This window comes from Pelmatolapia mariae, linkage group LG3_W (genome assembly GCF_036321145.2).
Source record: "Pelmatolapia mariae isolate MD_Pm_ZW linkage group LG3_W, Pm_UMD_F_2, whole genome shotgun sequence".
NCBI lineage: Eukaryota > Metazoa > Chordata > Actinopteri > Cichliformes > Cichlidae > Pelmatolapia > Pelmatolapia mariae.
The window spans coordinates 65,437,933-65,454,142 of NC_086229.1; the positions used below are offsets into that span (position 1 = coordinate 65,437,933).

At 38.4% G+C, this 16,210-nt stretch overlaps 1 protein-coding gene across 1 annotated transcript; it reads left to right on the top strand.

Moving 5' to 3' along the window:
* Positions 1–285: 285 nt before the first annotated feature.
* Positions 286–3,437, top strand: LOC134617958 (myelin protein zero-like protein 2). The gene is made up of 3 exons (XM_063463050.1): positions 286–556; positions 1,450–1,800; positions 2,039–3,437. The coding sequence occupies exons 1-3, from the start codon at positions 487–489 to the stop codon at positions 2,200–2,202; spliced, it is 585 nt and encodes a 194-aa protein (XP_063319120.1). The 5' UTR covers positions 286–486; the 3' UTR covers positions 2,203–3,437.
* The last annotated feature ends 12,773 nt before the right edge of the window (positions 3,438–16,210 follow it).

Sequence of the window (16,210 nt, forward strand, 5' to 3'; positions counted from 1 at the left end):
TTAATCTCACGTAGTCAAATGTTAAAGTCATGTTGTTATTGACTGAAAAAACCAACAGACTCAGAGATTTTAACAAAGTAGATCATCACAGGTAGATAACAGACGAATGTCTGATTTACTCTGATCAGTTTTTGTGTTTAACTGTTAAAAACCAAACAGTGTTTTTCTCTGTGAAAGAGAATCAAGTTATTATGTCTCAAAGAAATCATTACATTAAATTTCAGCACTTTTCTTATGACGCACTTTATGGTCGTCCCACAGTACAACCTACCTACGTCACTTTAATGCGACCTTCTGAAGACACATCGGAAGTGTGGAATTTGAACGAGTGACTGAAAACCAAAACTTTTAGCACTGTATAAACCTTAAATGTAACCTCATGTAGTCAAGTGTTAATTTTAACGTCTGATATTCACTTAAAATACCAACAAAGTCAGACATTTAAAACAATCTAAGAGTCAGATCAGCAGAAACAGAAACACGGAAATGTTTCCTGTAACTGCGTCGCTCTGCTCGACTTTGCTGATTGTCCGTTTCGTCGTGTTTGTCTCTGCAGGTGAGGTTTATAAACCAAAGAGTGTTTCCCTCTGAGATAAAGAGGGATGCATGTTATTAATACTTCCTAAACATTTACTTTCATTTTGATTCAGTTTATTTGTGAGAAGATGTAACGATGTTGGGTGGAGTCACTTGGTTTGCAGCACAGAGACAAAGACGTGTAATGTGTGTGTCAGTGTGATGTGTTGTAGTGTCAGGAGTCAGTAAACGGCTACAAAGCTTTTTGTTCAGTGTATACAAACAGCTGTAGCTCCATAAAGGCAGCATGCAGAGACTCACAGTGTCTTATAATGAGAGGCTGCTTTCTCTCACACATTATGTTCACTTATTATCAGCACATGTTTCACTGTATAAGTGTTTATATAACACACAGCTACTGTCATCCACAGTAATCTCCTCATTTACTGTAGATACTGTTAGAGGCAGCATCCCTTCAACCCTCTGAGTTTCCAACTTAAAATTAAACTAACTTTGACCCTGTACTGTCAAAATATAAGATTTGGGAGCTTTAACAAAAAAAGCACAACTCATGTTCTAGACAGTGAAAATAAGTAGGTTAATAAAAAAATAACAGAACAATTCATTGTATGAAGACATCTTGTTAATATAGAGTCATGATGGTAGTAACTGACTTCTGTGTCAATAATAGATTAAGGTCAGATCTCTTTAGTGGTGCAGTGGTACTGTTTGATATTAACAGCATTTACTGTCATAATGATCACATGTGTACCTTAGCATCAATAAATTGATTCTTTTTTTATTGATAACATGCACAGTTGTACTATAATTTAATATATGTGCATATATTCCTCACTCCACCTGGCTGCTGAAGAAATGATCAGTTGCACTTTGACCTTTAACCTCTCTGCTCTGTGTCGTTTCCTCTTTCAGACCAAAGCATCACAGCTGAGTCTGGACAGAACGTCACTCTAACATGTCGAGCTCCAAACAACAACTTCATAGTTGTAGAGTGGAGCAGAGCTGATCTTGGAGATGAATATGTGCTTTTGTACAGAGATGGCCAGTTTGTTCCAGAGGGTCAGCATCCATCTTTTAAGAACCGGGTGGATCTGCAGGACAGACAGATGAAGGATGGAGACGTGTCTTTGATTCTGAAGGATGTGACGACTAATGATAATGGAACATACGAGTGTCGTGTCAAGACAGGAAATAATCGCAGGAAAAGAGCTAATCTCAGTGGTGACCCCATCAGCAGCATCCACCTTCATGTTGTTCCTCCAGGTGAGTGAGTAGAGTTGAGTGTGTGTGTGATCAGAGGTGAAGCTGCTTCCTGGTTGTTGATGTTTGTTTCTAAAGATGTTGTTGATGAGACTTTGTAGAAAGCAGCTGGTCTGAGTGATGTGATCAGAGTGCAGTAGATAATGTCTGACAGCAGTTTGAAGAGGAAATGGATTCTGTTCTGTTCTTCACTCATCACCTACCTGACAGCTGACACCTCACACCTGTTTCTCACCTGCAGGTCACACAGGAGGAGACACAGAGGATGGATCTGTTGGACTGATTGTTGGTCTGTCAGTTTCTGCTGTGATTCTTGTTGCTGCTGGATTTTTGATCTTTATAAAATATAAACAACGACGGAGTCGGGATTCAATCCAGCATCCTAGTGAAATGCAGCAGCTTTGAAATGCCTCAGAGTTACTACTGGAGTGATCATCAGTCTGATTGTTGCTGCTGGGTTTTTCATCTACAGACATATAAAGAACAGAAAATTAATTTAAACTAGCATCCTGATGATCAACAAGTTTGAAATGTCTCAGAGCTCATCGGTCTGTCGGTTTCTGCTGTTATTCTTGTTGGTGCTGTTGTTGGAATTTTGATCTACAGAAAACACGACTAAACTCAGAGTCAGGATTCATACTAGTCTCTTGAAGTGCAGTAGAACTGAAATGTCTCAGAGCGTTTTACATAAGAACGCTTAAAGATGGCAGGCTGCATCTTTAAGGCAGAAAAGCAAAAGTGAGCCTGACTGAAGAAAGTAAAACAATAGAGTCCAAATAGAAAACTAAAAGAGTTGCTTAATTTCAAATAGATTCCACAGCAGAGACAATGGTTAAATAAGGAGCTAACAGTTCCTCAAGTAAAAGGGAAAAAAAAAACAAAAAAAAAAAACAGACATTCAACTGAAGGATCACAGTGAAGGACCAGGAGCAGCAAATCTATCAACTGAAAATTGGAAACCACAATTTAAAAAAAAACAATAATGTTCTCCTGCATCTGTGTGTAATTCCCAGCAAATTAAATTTACATTTTGTAATCTGCAAGGTGAGAAGTTTAGAGAAGATACTGAATAAAGGAAGGTGTTGAAAAAATATTATCGCCTACACTTTACTGTTCGCATTTCATGTTCTTTACATCTATTATTATCAATTTACTGCTAACACTGAGCAAATATGGCTTCTGATCTATTGTAATATTGTAAATTATTGTTATTTTTATTAGTAGTAGTATTCTGTTTTCATGATGTGTGGTTTTAAGCACACACAGGTTTTCATCATTTGATTGTATGTTTGGTCTCAGGCAGCTAAATTAGATTGTAGAGAAAAATTATATGTCAGATTTGTGTTTGTGAGGTTAGCCGCTCTCATGAGTTTAACATGTTCATATTTTCAAACAGAAGTTAGTAAATCCTTCACATTTGTTCCTTTCACAATTTGTTTGAAGCTAAATTTTATTTCCATGGATGTCAGTAATTTACTCTGTTCATAGTTTGCTTTCTCATCAGTATTCATGAGTTCAGTGAGAGCTCAGGTGTTTCCCTCCATTGCAAAACTCTCTTTAAATTTATCTTTCAGTAAAGGAGACTCTTCTGGATGGTTGTTACTTCAGTTTAAATGTTTCAAGAGCTGGTTACATATTTTTATTTTATTTATTTCAAGCTTTTCATAAACGCTTGCTAATAAAGTTATACTATAAAAAATTAGTACTGTATTGTGGTCTTAATCAAGTCTTTGGTCATCTGTTTCTTCTGGCTGTTGAAGCAGATTTTCTCTGAGCAGAAATCAGTAAGACTCAAATAATCCTGAGGCTGTCTCTGTCCTGGAGCAGATTGAGAGATCAGAGTCAGATGAGTTTGTAACAAGGATGTTTCACTCTGAAGTAATGAGTCCAACAGAGCAGGAACATGTCAGAAGTATGTAATGTATGTAATGATTATAGCTCCTCCTGCAGCTTCCTTGCTCATTCATTTTTATGTCACAGGCAGAGAAGGCAGAAAGTACTTAAGGCAGAAAAGAGCTCGATCCTTTTTAAAAGTGCAAGTGTAAAATGCATTTAAATCACTGCAGGTATAACAAAATAACTGTTGAATCATTACAATATCTCAAGTCCAGTTAAATGTTTCTTCTATAGAACATTTTAAGAAACTAAATCAACAATAAATATAAACTGAGAAAATAAAACAGTAAACGAGGCTTTGATTACATAATAAAAGCCAGGACAGCAGTAAGGATAATCATGTGACCTGTAGGCCGTTTCCTGATGAGCGGTCTTAAAAATTAATTCTTTTTCTTGATTACATGTGTGGTCACATTTTTTTTCATAATTTCTTGTTATTTTTGTGCCATCCTAAATTGTGCCACAAGGGGGCACCTCCTACCTATTGACCTCACACTACCCGTCAGTGATTCCACCTCATCTGTTTTTTTGTTGTTGTGATCAAATATAACTGTTGGCAGCTCTCTTTTCAGGGACCTGTTACATAATAAGAATAAGAAGAAAAATAATTCACTTCAGTTAACCTCAGTATGTTTGTGTGAGGCATGTTTGTATATAATGGGAACCCGAAGATGCTCTCTCTCTTCCCCTTATTTATTCTCCTCTGCTTTATCATCAAAAAAAAAAGTTTCTCACCTGCATCTTTTTGAAGGGTAAAAGATAAGTCACTTAAAAAAGAAAAAAAAGTGCTCAGAGGAAGAGGGCGGGCTTTACTTGGTGTCAGTGAGAGAAATGAAAAAAGCTCAAATGAGTGAGAAGGACGATGAAGGAAACATCTGTGCTGTGTCTGCTCTGTAAGTAGAATCTCTGTGTTTGTTTGAATTCTTGTACTTTGACTGTCTGCTCTCCTGATAACTGATGATGGAGGAGAAGACATGAAAAACAAATCAGGCTGAATTCAAGTTCAAAACACCACGAGGACCAACTGCAGGTCTGAACTGACTCTTTATCTTTGCTCAGGAGTCGAGGAAACACAGCAGGCAGTGAAAAGATCAAATCATTCACTCATTATATCAACACAGCTGCACAGTGGACACATGACTTTACTGTGTTATCTAAATGTGGATATTTTGTATATACTCAAAATGTCATTGCTCATAATTATAATGATCACTTTAAGAGTTGTTTTTTATATTAAAAAACAACAGGATGGGTTTGAAATGTCTGAACTCTACTCAGTCAGTCAGTAACAAACATAAAATAAGTCTTCAAGAAATGTTTGGATGCTGTGAAATGATAATAAAAAGCAAAGGTCAGTAAATTATGTCTAACAGTACAGGTGTCACAGAGATGAGGTGGTCAGTGTCTGTAAGTTTCCTCCAAAGACGTGTTTGGTTAACTGGTGATTCTATACTGGCTGTAGGTGTGAATGTTAGTCTGTGATGGACTGATGATCTGCACTCACCTTATAAGAGCACTACAACACTAAATTAGATACATTATTAGGAAACATGGAGAGATCTTCAGCCAAATTATTTTAAACTTGTTGCTGTCATCATGAATAAAATGAGCAGATATATCAGAGAGAGACGAGTCTTTGTGTCTTTGTGTTTTTGTGTGGAGCTGATCTTTATGTTCACCGCAAATCAACCTGAGTGTCGTTTCTCTTTAGTTCTGATCTCACTGCTGAGCTGCACAACAAACCAAGGTCAGTAACCTTCTTCTGTCACAGTTTAAACCTGAGAAATGCTCACTGATATGACCTGATTGGGTTCATGTTTTAATTTTTATGTCAGATGTAAACCTGATGAAATTAAGAACTAATCACCAATTGTTTGGTCAAAACTTTAACAGATCATTAGTTTTTCATTTTAAACCTCACAGCTCGTCTGACTGTGAGTCCCAGCAGCTCTCAGTTCTTTAAGGAAGACTTTGTGTCTCTGAGCTGTGAGGAGGACGACAGCTCTGCTGGATGGACTCTGAGGAGAAACACAAGCAAACAACAGAGGACTCAGTGTGGAGATGGGTGGGGAACAGGGACCCGTTCTTCATGTAACATTAGTACACTATTCACTTTGGACAGTGGAGTTTACTGGTGTGAGTCCAGAGAGGGTCCCATCAGTAACATGGTTAACCTGACAGTCACTGGTAAGCTGAGTGTGTGGAGTTAGTGTTGATGAAGCTGTGTGTAAATGGATGAAATGCTGTAGTTTGTCTCTGTGTTGAGGTGGATCAGTGATCCTGCAGAGTCCTGTCCTCCCTGTGATGGAGGGAGATGACGTCACTCTGCTCTGTAAAACAAAGACCACTCCCTCCAACCTCCCAGCTGCTTTCTATAAAGATGGCTCCCTCATCAGGAAGCAGCCTACAGGTCACATGACCATCCAGCATGTTTCCAGGTCTGATGAAGGCCTCTACAAGTGTGACATCAGCGGTCATGGAGAGTCTCCATCCAGCTGGATCACTGTCACAGGTGACACACTCACCTGTCTGTGTTTCTGCAGCTTTCAACATTCACAATGTGACGAAAACTTAATGACTGTGTTTGCTTTATTTTAGACAAACACACCACCACACCTCCACCTACATCCACACCTCCAACTACATCCTCCTCTCCTCTTGGTTCCACCTCCATCACTCTTCCTACATCACTCTCTCCTCCTGTTCTCTCTGTGTTGTCATTTGTTGGATCAGTCTGTGTTGTGGTTCTACTGATGTTACTGGTTCTGCTGGTGAGACGATGTGTTCACAGGAAACCTGAAGGTGAGACTCAGAAAATTGCATTTCAGATGTGTGGTTATTATAATCGCACCAATTATATATTTATATTTATATACATTCATATTTATTTTTATATATGTTTTTTCTAAATTTCAATTTATCCGTACTCATATTTTCACAAATTACACATGCATTTTGTTTTTCACTTTTATTAGAGCCATCTTCCAGTTAAGCTGGGCATACATGGTGCGTTTCTTTTTTTTTTTTTCAGTCACTTTATTCAGCTTCTGCACAAACTGTACGATTGACTCGCAGTGGTGAGAAGTTTGTAGATCACGATGCAGGGTCTCACACTATACGGCCTGATGCTCTGACCTAAGTGCTCACACTGTGCGTCCATAACAAGACGCTTGTAACACAAAACATGTCTCTCCCTCTCTGTCTTTCACTCACACAGACACACACACACCACCATCAACTTTGCTAAATTGCTAATGAGAAACATTGACCAGGCAGCTGTGATTGAGCAGCAATGTCCATCCAACTCTTTTCACGGTTGTTGTGGTCGTGATAATTTTGTGAGGCCACATCAAAAAGGCTCAGATGAGTTTGCCAAAGTTCTATAAGTTGTGCCTCCATCACTTGTGTCCAGATCACACGCTGCACTGCTGTGCTGCTCCGTGTTTTCGCTTTCATTTTTGTTTGCGTGTGCGCAGTGTGAGTGGCTGGAGTGACACACTCTTGAGGGCCAACAGGATTTCAAACAGGTTTGATTTTCTTGCAACCATATGATTGTTGATCGGGAGCTGGTCCTGAGGTGTTAATCGCTTCTCATTACCCCATGTTTACTACATAATGTACACGATTGAGGCGGAACCCGGGCCGATCCCCAAAGCGGGCACACGATTGAAAAATCGTCTCAAAATGGGCCAGAAATCGCACAGTCTATGCCCAGCTTTAGACTCCTTACTTTAAAACATTTTACTGTTAAATTTAAAGCATTTTACCAGATCAGGATTAAAATGAAGAAAATGACAACATGTATAGAGCTGTAAAATATCAAATCCTTAACAACCAAACAGAGGTTATACCTGTGGCTTCAACAGTACACAGTTCAGATGTCCAGATCAGGGACTCCAGTTATCTTAGGTGAAGCCTAGCAAACAGCTAGCAGCTACAGCTGCCTGTGTCAGCATCCACCCATCAGTCAAAGAGGTTACACTGCTAGTAAAGGAAGTATGCGAGTTCATACAGTTCAAACAGGGAGAGTGGGACCATAGTGTTGTATTTCATACATTCACTTGGCAATTGAAAAGTTTATTCAGGTGCAATTCTGCCAAATCAAGCATGCGCAATATAACTTTCTTACAAGTTTTAACAGCTTGTGAGCAGCCAACTGTACCTTGTTCTACAACAGTTTAAAGGTATATTAGCTCATCTGTTTATTAGTTAAAATAGAAAAACAAACATTTTATTAATCTGACACTGGACTTTAACCCTGAAATCATTTTTTAAAGTTTATAGGTATACTCAATTCATTAAACGATATGTTTTTATTTGATTTATTTCTTCAAACTTTAGTAACTCGATAATCTTAATCAAGTTTTTTTAATTCTGTAAACTTTCACATTGTGCTTATTGAGCTCTGTTCTTTGCATGCTGACATCTGTGTTTGTTGTCTGTGGTTAACAGAAGCTAACACCTCTGCAGTCATTTCCTGTTTATGATTTTTTTAAAAATCAAATGCAAGTGTTGCTCAAAGAGCTGTTAGGAATAAATAATGATTAAACAACATATTACGCGAATTTATACTGATTAGTTTTACTCAGCCAACTTTTTAACCAACTTTACTGTTTTATATTTACATGATACCAATGTTTTAAATTCCATTCATGTCAGTGATGTTCTTTGTTTTTTCCCTGCAGTCTGCTCATCAGTGAGAACAGAAGACGTCAGTTATGGACAAATTATCATCAAAGACAAGAAACCAAGGTCAAGGATAAGAGGTACAGCTGCTCTTGTCTGTTTCGTGTCTGCTGACTGTTTTACCCAGTAAGCATCCTAGCAGCAGCATTTTAAAAACATGCAGGGGATTCAGGGCAGGTTTACTCAGTGAAGAAAAACAAAGAATTGCAGAAGCTGATAAATGATTGAGTTAGCTCTTGTTTAGAAAGCTCAGTTCAATTCAATTTTATTTATATAGTGCCAAATCACGACAACAGTCGCCTCAAGGCGCTTTATATTGTACAGTGTATCATATAATAATAGATACAGAGAAAACCACAACAATCATATGACCCCCTATGAGCAACCACTTTGGCGACAGTGGGAAGGAAAAACTCCCTTTTAACAGGAAGAAACCTCCGACAGAACCAGGCTCAGGGAGGGGCGGCCATCTGATGCGACCGGTTGGGGTGAGAGAAGGAAAACAGGATAAAGACATTCTGTGGAAGAGAGACAGAGATTAATAACAGATATGATTCAATGCAGAGAGGTCTATTAACACATAGTGAGTGAGAAGGTGACTGGAAAGGAAAAACTCAATGCATCATGGGAATCCCAGCAACCTACGTCTATTGCAGCATAACTAAGGGAGGATTCAGGGTCACCTGGTCCAGCCCTAACTATATGCTTTAGCAAAAAGGAAAGTTTTAAGCCTAATCTTGAAAGTAGAGATAGTGTCTGTGTCTCGAATCCAAACTGGAAGCTGGTTCCACAGAAGAGGGGCCTGAAAACTGAAGGCTCTCCCTCCCATTCTACAAATCAGGAGAAATATACTCTCTTTCTAGTCCCCTGTCAGTACTCACACCCTAATAAATGTGGGTCAGTGGCGTTGAAATCCACTACACTGGTCACACAGGAATGCAATGTTTCCCACCTACAAGGGTGCAAATAACTGTAAATCTCTGCCAACAGCCAGAACTCAAGTGGTACATTTTTGTGTAACCTACCGTTCTAACAGAAGTTTAGGGGGACCCACATCATTTCATAGAAAGAAATTAAAAAAAACAACTTGCCCAGCTTGGACCGAGCACGCGCAGCTTCAGGTTTGCTGAGGAATATCTAATTGCCCACACCTGAGCTTATGAAAGGGGCAAAGACCAGCTCAGCCCACCAGGGGCGGTTCCCAGACTCAGGTCTCACCTGTCACAGATAGTTAAAGCTGGGTGTCATCAGCATAGCAGTGAAAATGTATGCTATGTCTTCTAATGATACTGCCTTTTGGAAGCATGTATAATGTAAACAGAATTGGTCCTAGCACTGAACCCTGTGGAACACCATAATTGACCTTAGTGGGTGAGGAAGACTCTCCATTTACATGCACAAATTGGAGTCTATTAGATAGATATGATACAAACCACTGCAGGGCAGTACCTGAAATACCTACAACGTGCTCTAATCGCTCTAATAGGATATTATGGTTGGATACAAATCCAGGACTCAAAATGCACAAAGAAAAATTCCAAATCATCTTTATTGCTGAAGATTTGCAAACATAACAAAACCTGACACAGGAAGAAACACCCTAAGAAGACGCATGACAAGACTGAACCACACAGAGAAACACAGGGAGGAAGGAAATGCCAAATTCTGTAACAAGAAGGTACAAAATCAATACATAAAATTTAAATGAAACAAAGATAATCAAAAACACAAAACCAGAATTGACCCCAAAATGCCAAAACACAGAACCTTGGATATTACCTCCAGGGACTATGACAGATTAATCTTAAAAGTGGACATCGTGACTGTCTCCTGAATCTAAACTGGAACCTGATTCTAAAGAACAAGGGTCTGCCTCCTATTTTAGTTTCACATTCTCTAGGAACCACAAATAAGCCAAGTTGGGCAGACAGCAGTGCAGATGTGTGTGCTACCTGAGTTTGACCTATGTACAACTTATTGGCTGGGTGATTGTGTGACAACTGTAAGACAATGGGTCCTTTTGTCTTTTTATAGGTCTGTAGGTAAAACCACAGCAGCTACTTCCTGTTGTTGATTGTAGTCTGAAGCTGATGTGACTTTTCACCACAGAGTTCTGGTTTGCCCAATAACAGTGTTCATGTTGTGAGAACCTTCCTGCTTGGTGCTCTGCGGTGAAGTGTGTCAGACTCTGCTGAGAAAGGGTGGCATCTTTGTGGTTGTGCATGTCCTTCTTCACACAAAGAAGTGGAAAAAAAACTGAAAACCACTATTTAATCGCTGCATAATGACAATTAAAAAAGAAAAAAGTTTTACCACAGATGTAATTATATAGGATAACAGTGCTGATACTGTTGCAATTGTTGTAATTTGTGTGTGCTTTTTTCTGCAGAAAGTGATCCAGCTGTAGTCTACTCAGCAATAAGGGCTGAAGATGTTAGTTATGGACACATAACCATCACACCAAAGATGAAAAGAGGTACATCTGCTCTTTATATCTGATTTTGGAAACAGAAAATTGTTTCTGGTTTCCATGCTGAGATCAGTTAACCACATCTTGACTAAAACTACAGATTTCAAACTTCTTGGTATCATTTTGGAAAGAAAATTATTTTTCCTATAAACTTGCACTATTCATTTAAAGTACAAAACAAATCCCGAAGCCTTAAAACAAAAGCCGTTCTCAAAATAAGCAGAACACTGAGCAGAGCTGATTTTCTAACACTGGAATATTTCTAAAATTTTGAGTTATTTTCCAGTGTTCCAGAGAGTGAGAGCGTGTCATTAAGTATGTTTAGTTTAAGAGCTAATTGTCTCACCTATGTGGGTTCCAGTTTTGAGGATTTTTTTCAGTATGTAATCAAAGTGCACGCAGTATGAAAGGTCTGTGATTTATGTGAGCTGGTTTAAAGTATAAACTGAACTGGAACTGAGGTGGAGACTGGAGTGAACCTCTAATCCAGAAATCTTGTAATCATGTTTCCTGTTGTTTGAACTGTGTGTGTTTGTGTTCAGACTTTAAACCAGAGCCAGACGTCGTCTACTCTTCACTGAAGTAGTCCACCAGTCCAACCACTGATGTCTAACTGGCCACCCCAGCACCTCAAGAGTACAACTATTCATTAACATATTTTTTTTTATGTTTTGTTTCTTTGTTTCTTTGTATTTTTTCATTCATGTAGACTCATATGATTTAAAAAAAATGTTAATATACTCCATAGGTACTGTAAGTTAATTGTTGTTTATAATACAAATATGAATTCTCAAACTCTTTGCTCTTGTTCTCACAGCAGTAAGTTGGTTTCTCTGCAATATTAATAAAGTTTTGTTCTCATGTTTTTCTCACGTGGTTCTGTGGGTTTCACCAAGATGGAAAATTTGACTTCTTATGGTTTGGTTGTAGCTAATTGATGCAGTCACTCTTTTAAAAAAGCATTAAACCACAGCAGTAGAAACCTTTCCAGTTGCTGTAAACTACTAAACTTCATCGAACAACTTCAGTATGGAAAAAGTTACCTTGATCTTCACTGGGACGCCACCCAGCAGTAGGGTGTTCAATTTACAGGAAAAATAATAATAATAACCTGAAAATTGTAGCTTATCTGGCTGCTAATTATATTCAAAGTATTCACTCACTTTGCTGCAGCATAGGTCATTACTGTTCCTAAAGATGTTTTAGTTAATTAGTTGGCTAACTTCCCTTCTTGCTACCTTGATCTTGGCCTCTGGTCTCCTTTTGCATGGAAGGTACCTCTTGTAGTCAAACATGTTTGTGATCACTGCTGCCATAGTGTAGATCAGCTGGTTCATAATGCTGCATTCACATCTTTTAGTACACCTTCAGAAAGTACTTCATTTAATCTTGCTAACCAGCTACAGAGGGTACAGGTTTCCAGCTTTGCCATGATCCTATCTTTCAGGTCAGCTGCCATTGCACTGAATGCTTCTTCTGTCATATTTGGGGCTTGGTACCTAGTCTCTGGTGCTGGTTATGATATCTCCCTCTTGACCTGACGTGCTTGCCATAGCATTTGTGTTGTGATTGCAGTTCCTTCTTCCCAATGTTAGAGCACTTAACTACAAAACCTGTAATCATGTTTCCTGTTGTTTGAACTGTGTGTGTCTGTGTTCAGACTTTAAACCAGAGCCAGACATCGTCTACTCTTCACTGAAGTAGTCCACCAGTCCAACCACTGACCAGCTGCTAACCATAACTGTTTACCACTGCACTGGAAAACAGGAGTGCATTGTAATTATTATGCATTTGAGAAAAAAATTAGCAATGACACATCCATACAAATCAATCAAAATACAAACAGAAACTAGTGGATGTGCTTTTGGGTTAAATCTCATATACAGGGATAGAAGAGAACCTAAGACTAAATTTAAACATTTCACTCATGATCTGGTGAATGTTCTGTGGTTACTGCCACAAAATAAAGGATCTCCTCTGGCTTGGCTAGGAGCATCTTCAGAGGATGTGGAAAACGTTGAGGGAAAAATGATGTCTGTACTACAGTGATATCACAGGATCCTGAAGGTGCTATAGCACCCTCTGGTGGATAATAGAAGACACTAACAAAAAGTAAATCTGGGGAATCAGTCAGGGGCCACATTGTACCCCCTTTTTTCTTCACTAGTTAAAACAAAAAAAGATAAAAAAAAATATTTTTTAAAAAAAGATAAAAATATATTTAATTGATTAGCCCGTCTTGCAGGCGCCTGCAACTTTGAAAGTGGGTTTTTTTTCATGTTATTCAATCCAACAGCTGACATAGAAGAAACTAAAATGTATTTTAAATATGTTCACTGTACTTTTGATTAAATTTGTTGTTTCTCAGTTCATTTGAGAAGTATCACTGCCCAATGAAGAAGTAAAGTCACGTTTACACAGTCTGGATCAGTCGGGCGAGTGTGTCTCTGTACAGCTGCAATTGTAATTTATCACTTTTTCCTCATGGTGGCAGTGTTGTCACACTAAATCATCAATTGCTCTCCACACAACACAGAACACTTTTAAGTGTCAGAGTTTTGTGGTTTTTAACCTAACAGTGAAACTTGATAGATTTGTTATAGAACTGATTCAAAACCTGTTTATTAAAATTAGATATTAGAATAACATAGTTTAATTTTATTTCCTTGTTTTTATTTGTCTTTGAGTTCAAACGTAGCCTTTCTCAGCATCTCTTGCTCCACAGCCTTGACTACAGAACAAATTCATGAATCAGCACTGTTCTTTATTTCCCGTGACTAATATCCAGAGTGGTTTCTGACTGCATGATGACCACAGACGGCTTCTTCTCTGGTGGTCATCACTGTCAGCTCAAAGAAAGGAAATGACTATTTAATGGTTCCCCATTTAATGGTCCCAGTTTGATCCAACTCCTTTCTCTTATGCTTTTTATGTCTTTAAGTCATACCTCTGTCTCTGTCATCACCTCAGTAGTAGAGTAATAAACATTTACATCCAAGGAAGCTGCAGTTTTCTATTCTGTTCATTTTGTTTTTCTCTCTTAAAAGCTGACTATATATTATATTTAAACTCTGTATGTCTAGTGCGGGCAACATATATAGTTTGTAAAGTCACTAAAGACTAAGTTACCGTAGATAATAATAAAAATGTTCCATTTTAAGATTTCTGAACTATGTGGTTTTGTGTCTCTCAACCATCCAGATTAGGAGGGAACTAAGTTGGATTAAAACCAAGAAGGTAGTGGGTCCAGATGGCATCAGCTCAATCAGATCAACTGTGTGGGGTGATGAAGCACAATTCAACCTGAGATTTAACCTCGGGAGTTCCACAGCTCTGAAAGATCTTGTGTGGTATATGTGCCAAAGTCTCCATGACCTAACCTTAGATATCAGCCATGCAGCTCCTTAAAAAGGTCAAGCTGATGTTGCCTGATGTGTCACAGGTTTGCCGGGGATCCCATCGATCACTGCCCTGTCTACCTGGGCTGAAAAAGGAAACAAAAACAAAACATTACACGCCCCAGCTCCTAATACTAATTACCAAAAATCTATTGTTTCACATCATTTATAAAATCTGTATTGCATTTGGTTATAGGTTTAAACCAGGCACTCTGTGACTCTCGTGCCTCCATAGATCTCAGATTAATTAAATCATTCATGTGCTGCCTTTGCATGCTCAAAGAACTGAATCTGTTTCTCTAATTTGAGTTGAACATCCTTGGTGTTTCCAGAATTTTTCATGAGCTCCTTAATTTCATATGTTAGTCTTTTCTTTTCACACTTGAATGGCATTTTTATAAAAGGCTCTGAGATATTATGTTCCTACAATATTGTTTCGATTGAGGGAACAGGAAATGACACAGGCATAAGTTTGTATGTGTCATGTTTCAGCTGTGTGCAGGCAGGAGAAGGACCCAAATGCAAAACTCACCATACAGGAATTATACTGAAAAAGCTGCTTTATTGCAGAACGGCACAAAAAAATATAACAAAACTAAACTGGGACATGGCTCACTAACACACAGGGAAACACAGCCATGAGGGAGACTACGACACTGACAAAGAGAAACACAGGGCTTAACCCTTTAAAGCCGGTCGGAGCTGGCACACTCCGTTTTGTGTAACTATTTTTAAATCCCTGTAGAACCGGAACCACGTAAGCTGGAGCACTAATTTCTTTTTGCATATGAAACCAAACGAGTTGTACTTACATCTTATGCCATAAGCTTGTCCTACATCACGGTTTCCTTCCACATAAAGCTTTGCAAAAATTGCATAAAAAGCGGTTGCAGGAACAAAAACATAATATTCCAGAAAGACGCTTTGCCGATCCGATCAGCTGGTCATAACACTTCCTACATTGAAATAGACATCAGTGCGAACTATTGCATGTCCGCCATTACCTCCCCGAAACCAGAAGTGACATCATTTTTGTGGAAAATGTAGTTTTTTACTTGTAGGCCTTATAAGCCTTTACTGGTGTTTTTATAAGTCAGTGTTTAACTCTATGCTTTTCTGAATAGTTTCTGGGATGCTTATAACTCAGATTGCACTGCTTTAAATAGTTAAATTTTTTATGCACATGCTGTTTTCTCTGCAATTTGCATTATAGGATTGTTTTTCGTTTTTTTCTGCAGTATATACAAATTGGTGTATCTCAAAAATAAAACTATGAAGACACTCAAACTAAATTTCCTGTTGTTGTGAACTATTTTTTGCAACTTTTTGTATTTAAAGTTTTGAGGGATAAGCCTCTTAAATTTCTCTAAGTAGAAATATATGTAAAAAAAACCAAAAACGATTTTCAGAATTCGTTTTGTAGTTTATTGCACTTTTTTGCAATTTATGTAGTTACTATGGACTTAATGCATAGATATTATTAGAATTTGGGCTATAACAGTTGTATTGATGTATAGCAACTTGAAATGGCACTACAGCGTGAAAAAATATAAAGTAAGCTCTGGCATTCTTGGTTCTATGGTAGGTCTTAAAGGATTAAATACACAGAGGGATAACGAGGGAATTAGACACAGAAGGAGAGCACAGCTGGGAGTAATCAGGCTGGACGAGACAAGGGAAGAAAATTAGAATCACTAACATGAGACACTGACCTTTAAAGTAAAACAGGAAACACTGACTGAACTCTAGACAGGCAAACTTAACAGCAACCGAGGAGACAGAATGTCAATAGAATGTCAATATAATGCCTCTGTCAGTGCGCCCCAGGGCAGCTGTGGCTACAATGTAGCTTGCTATCGCCAGTGTGTGAATGTGTGCGTGAATGGGTGAATGACTGAATGTAGTGTAAAGCGCTTTGGGGTCCTATGGACTAGAAAAGCGCTATACAAATGCAGGACATTTA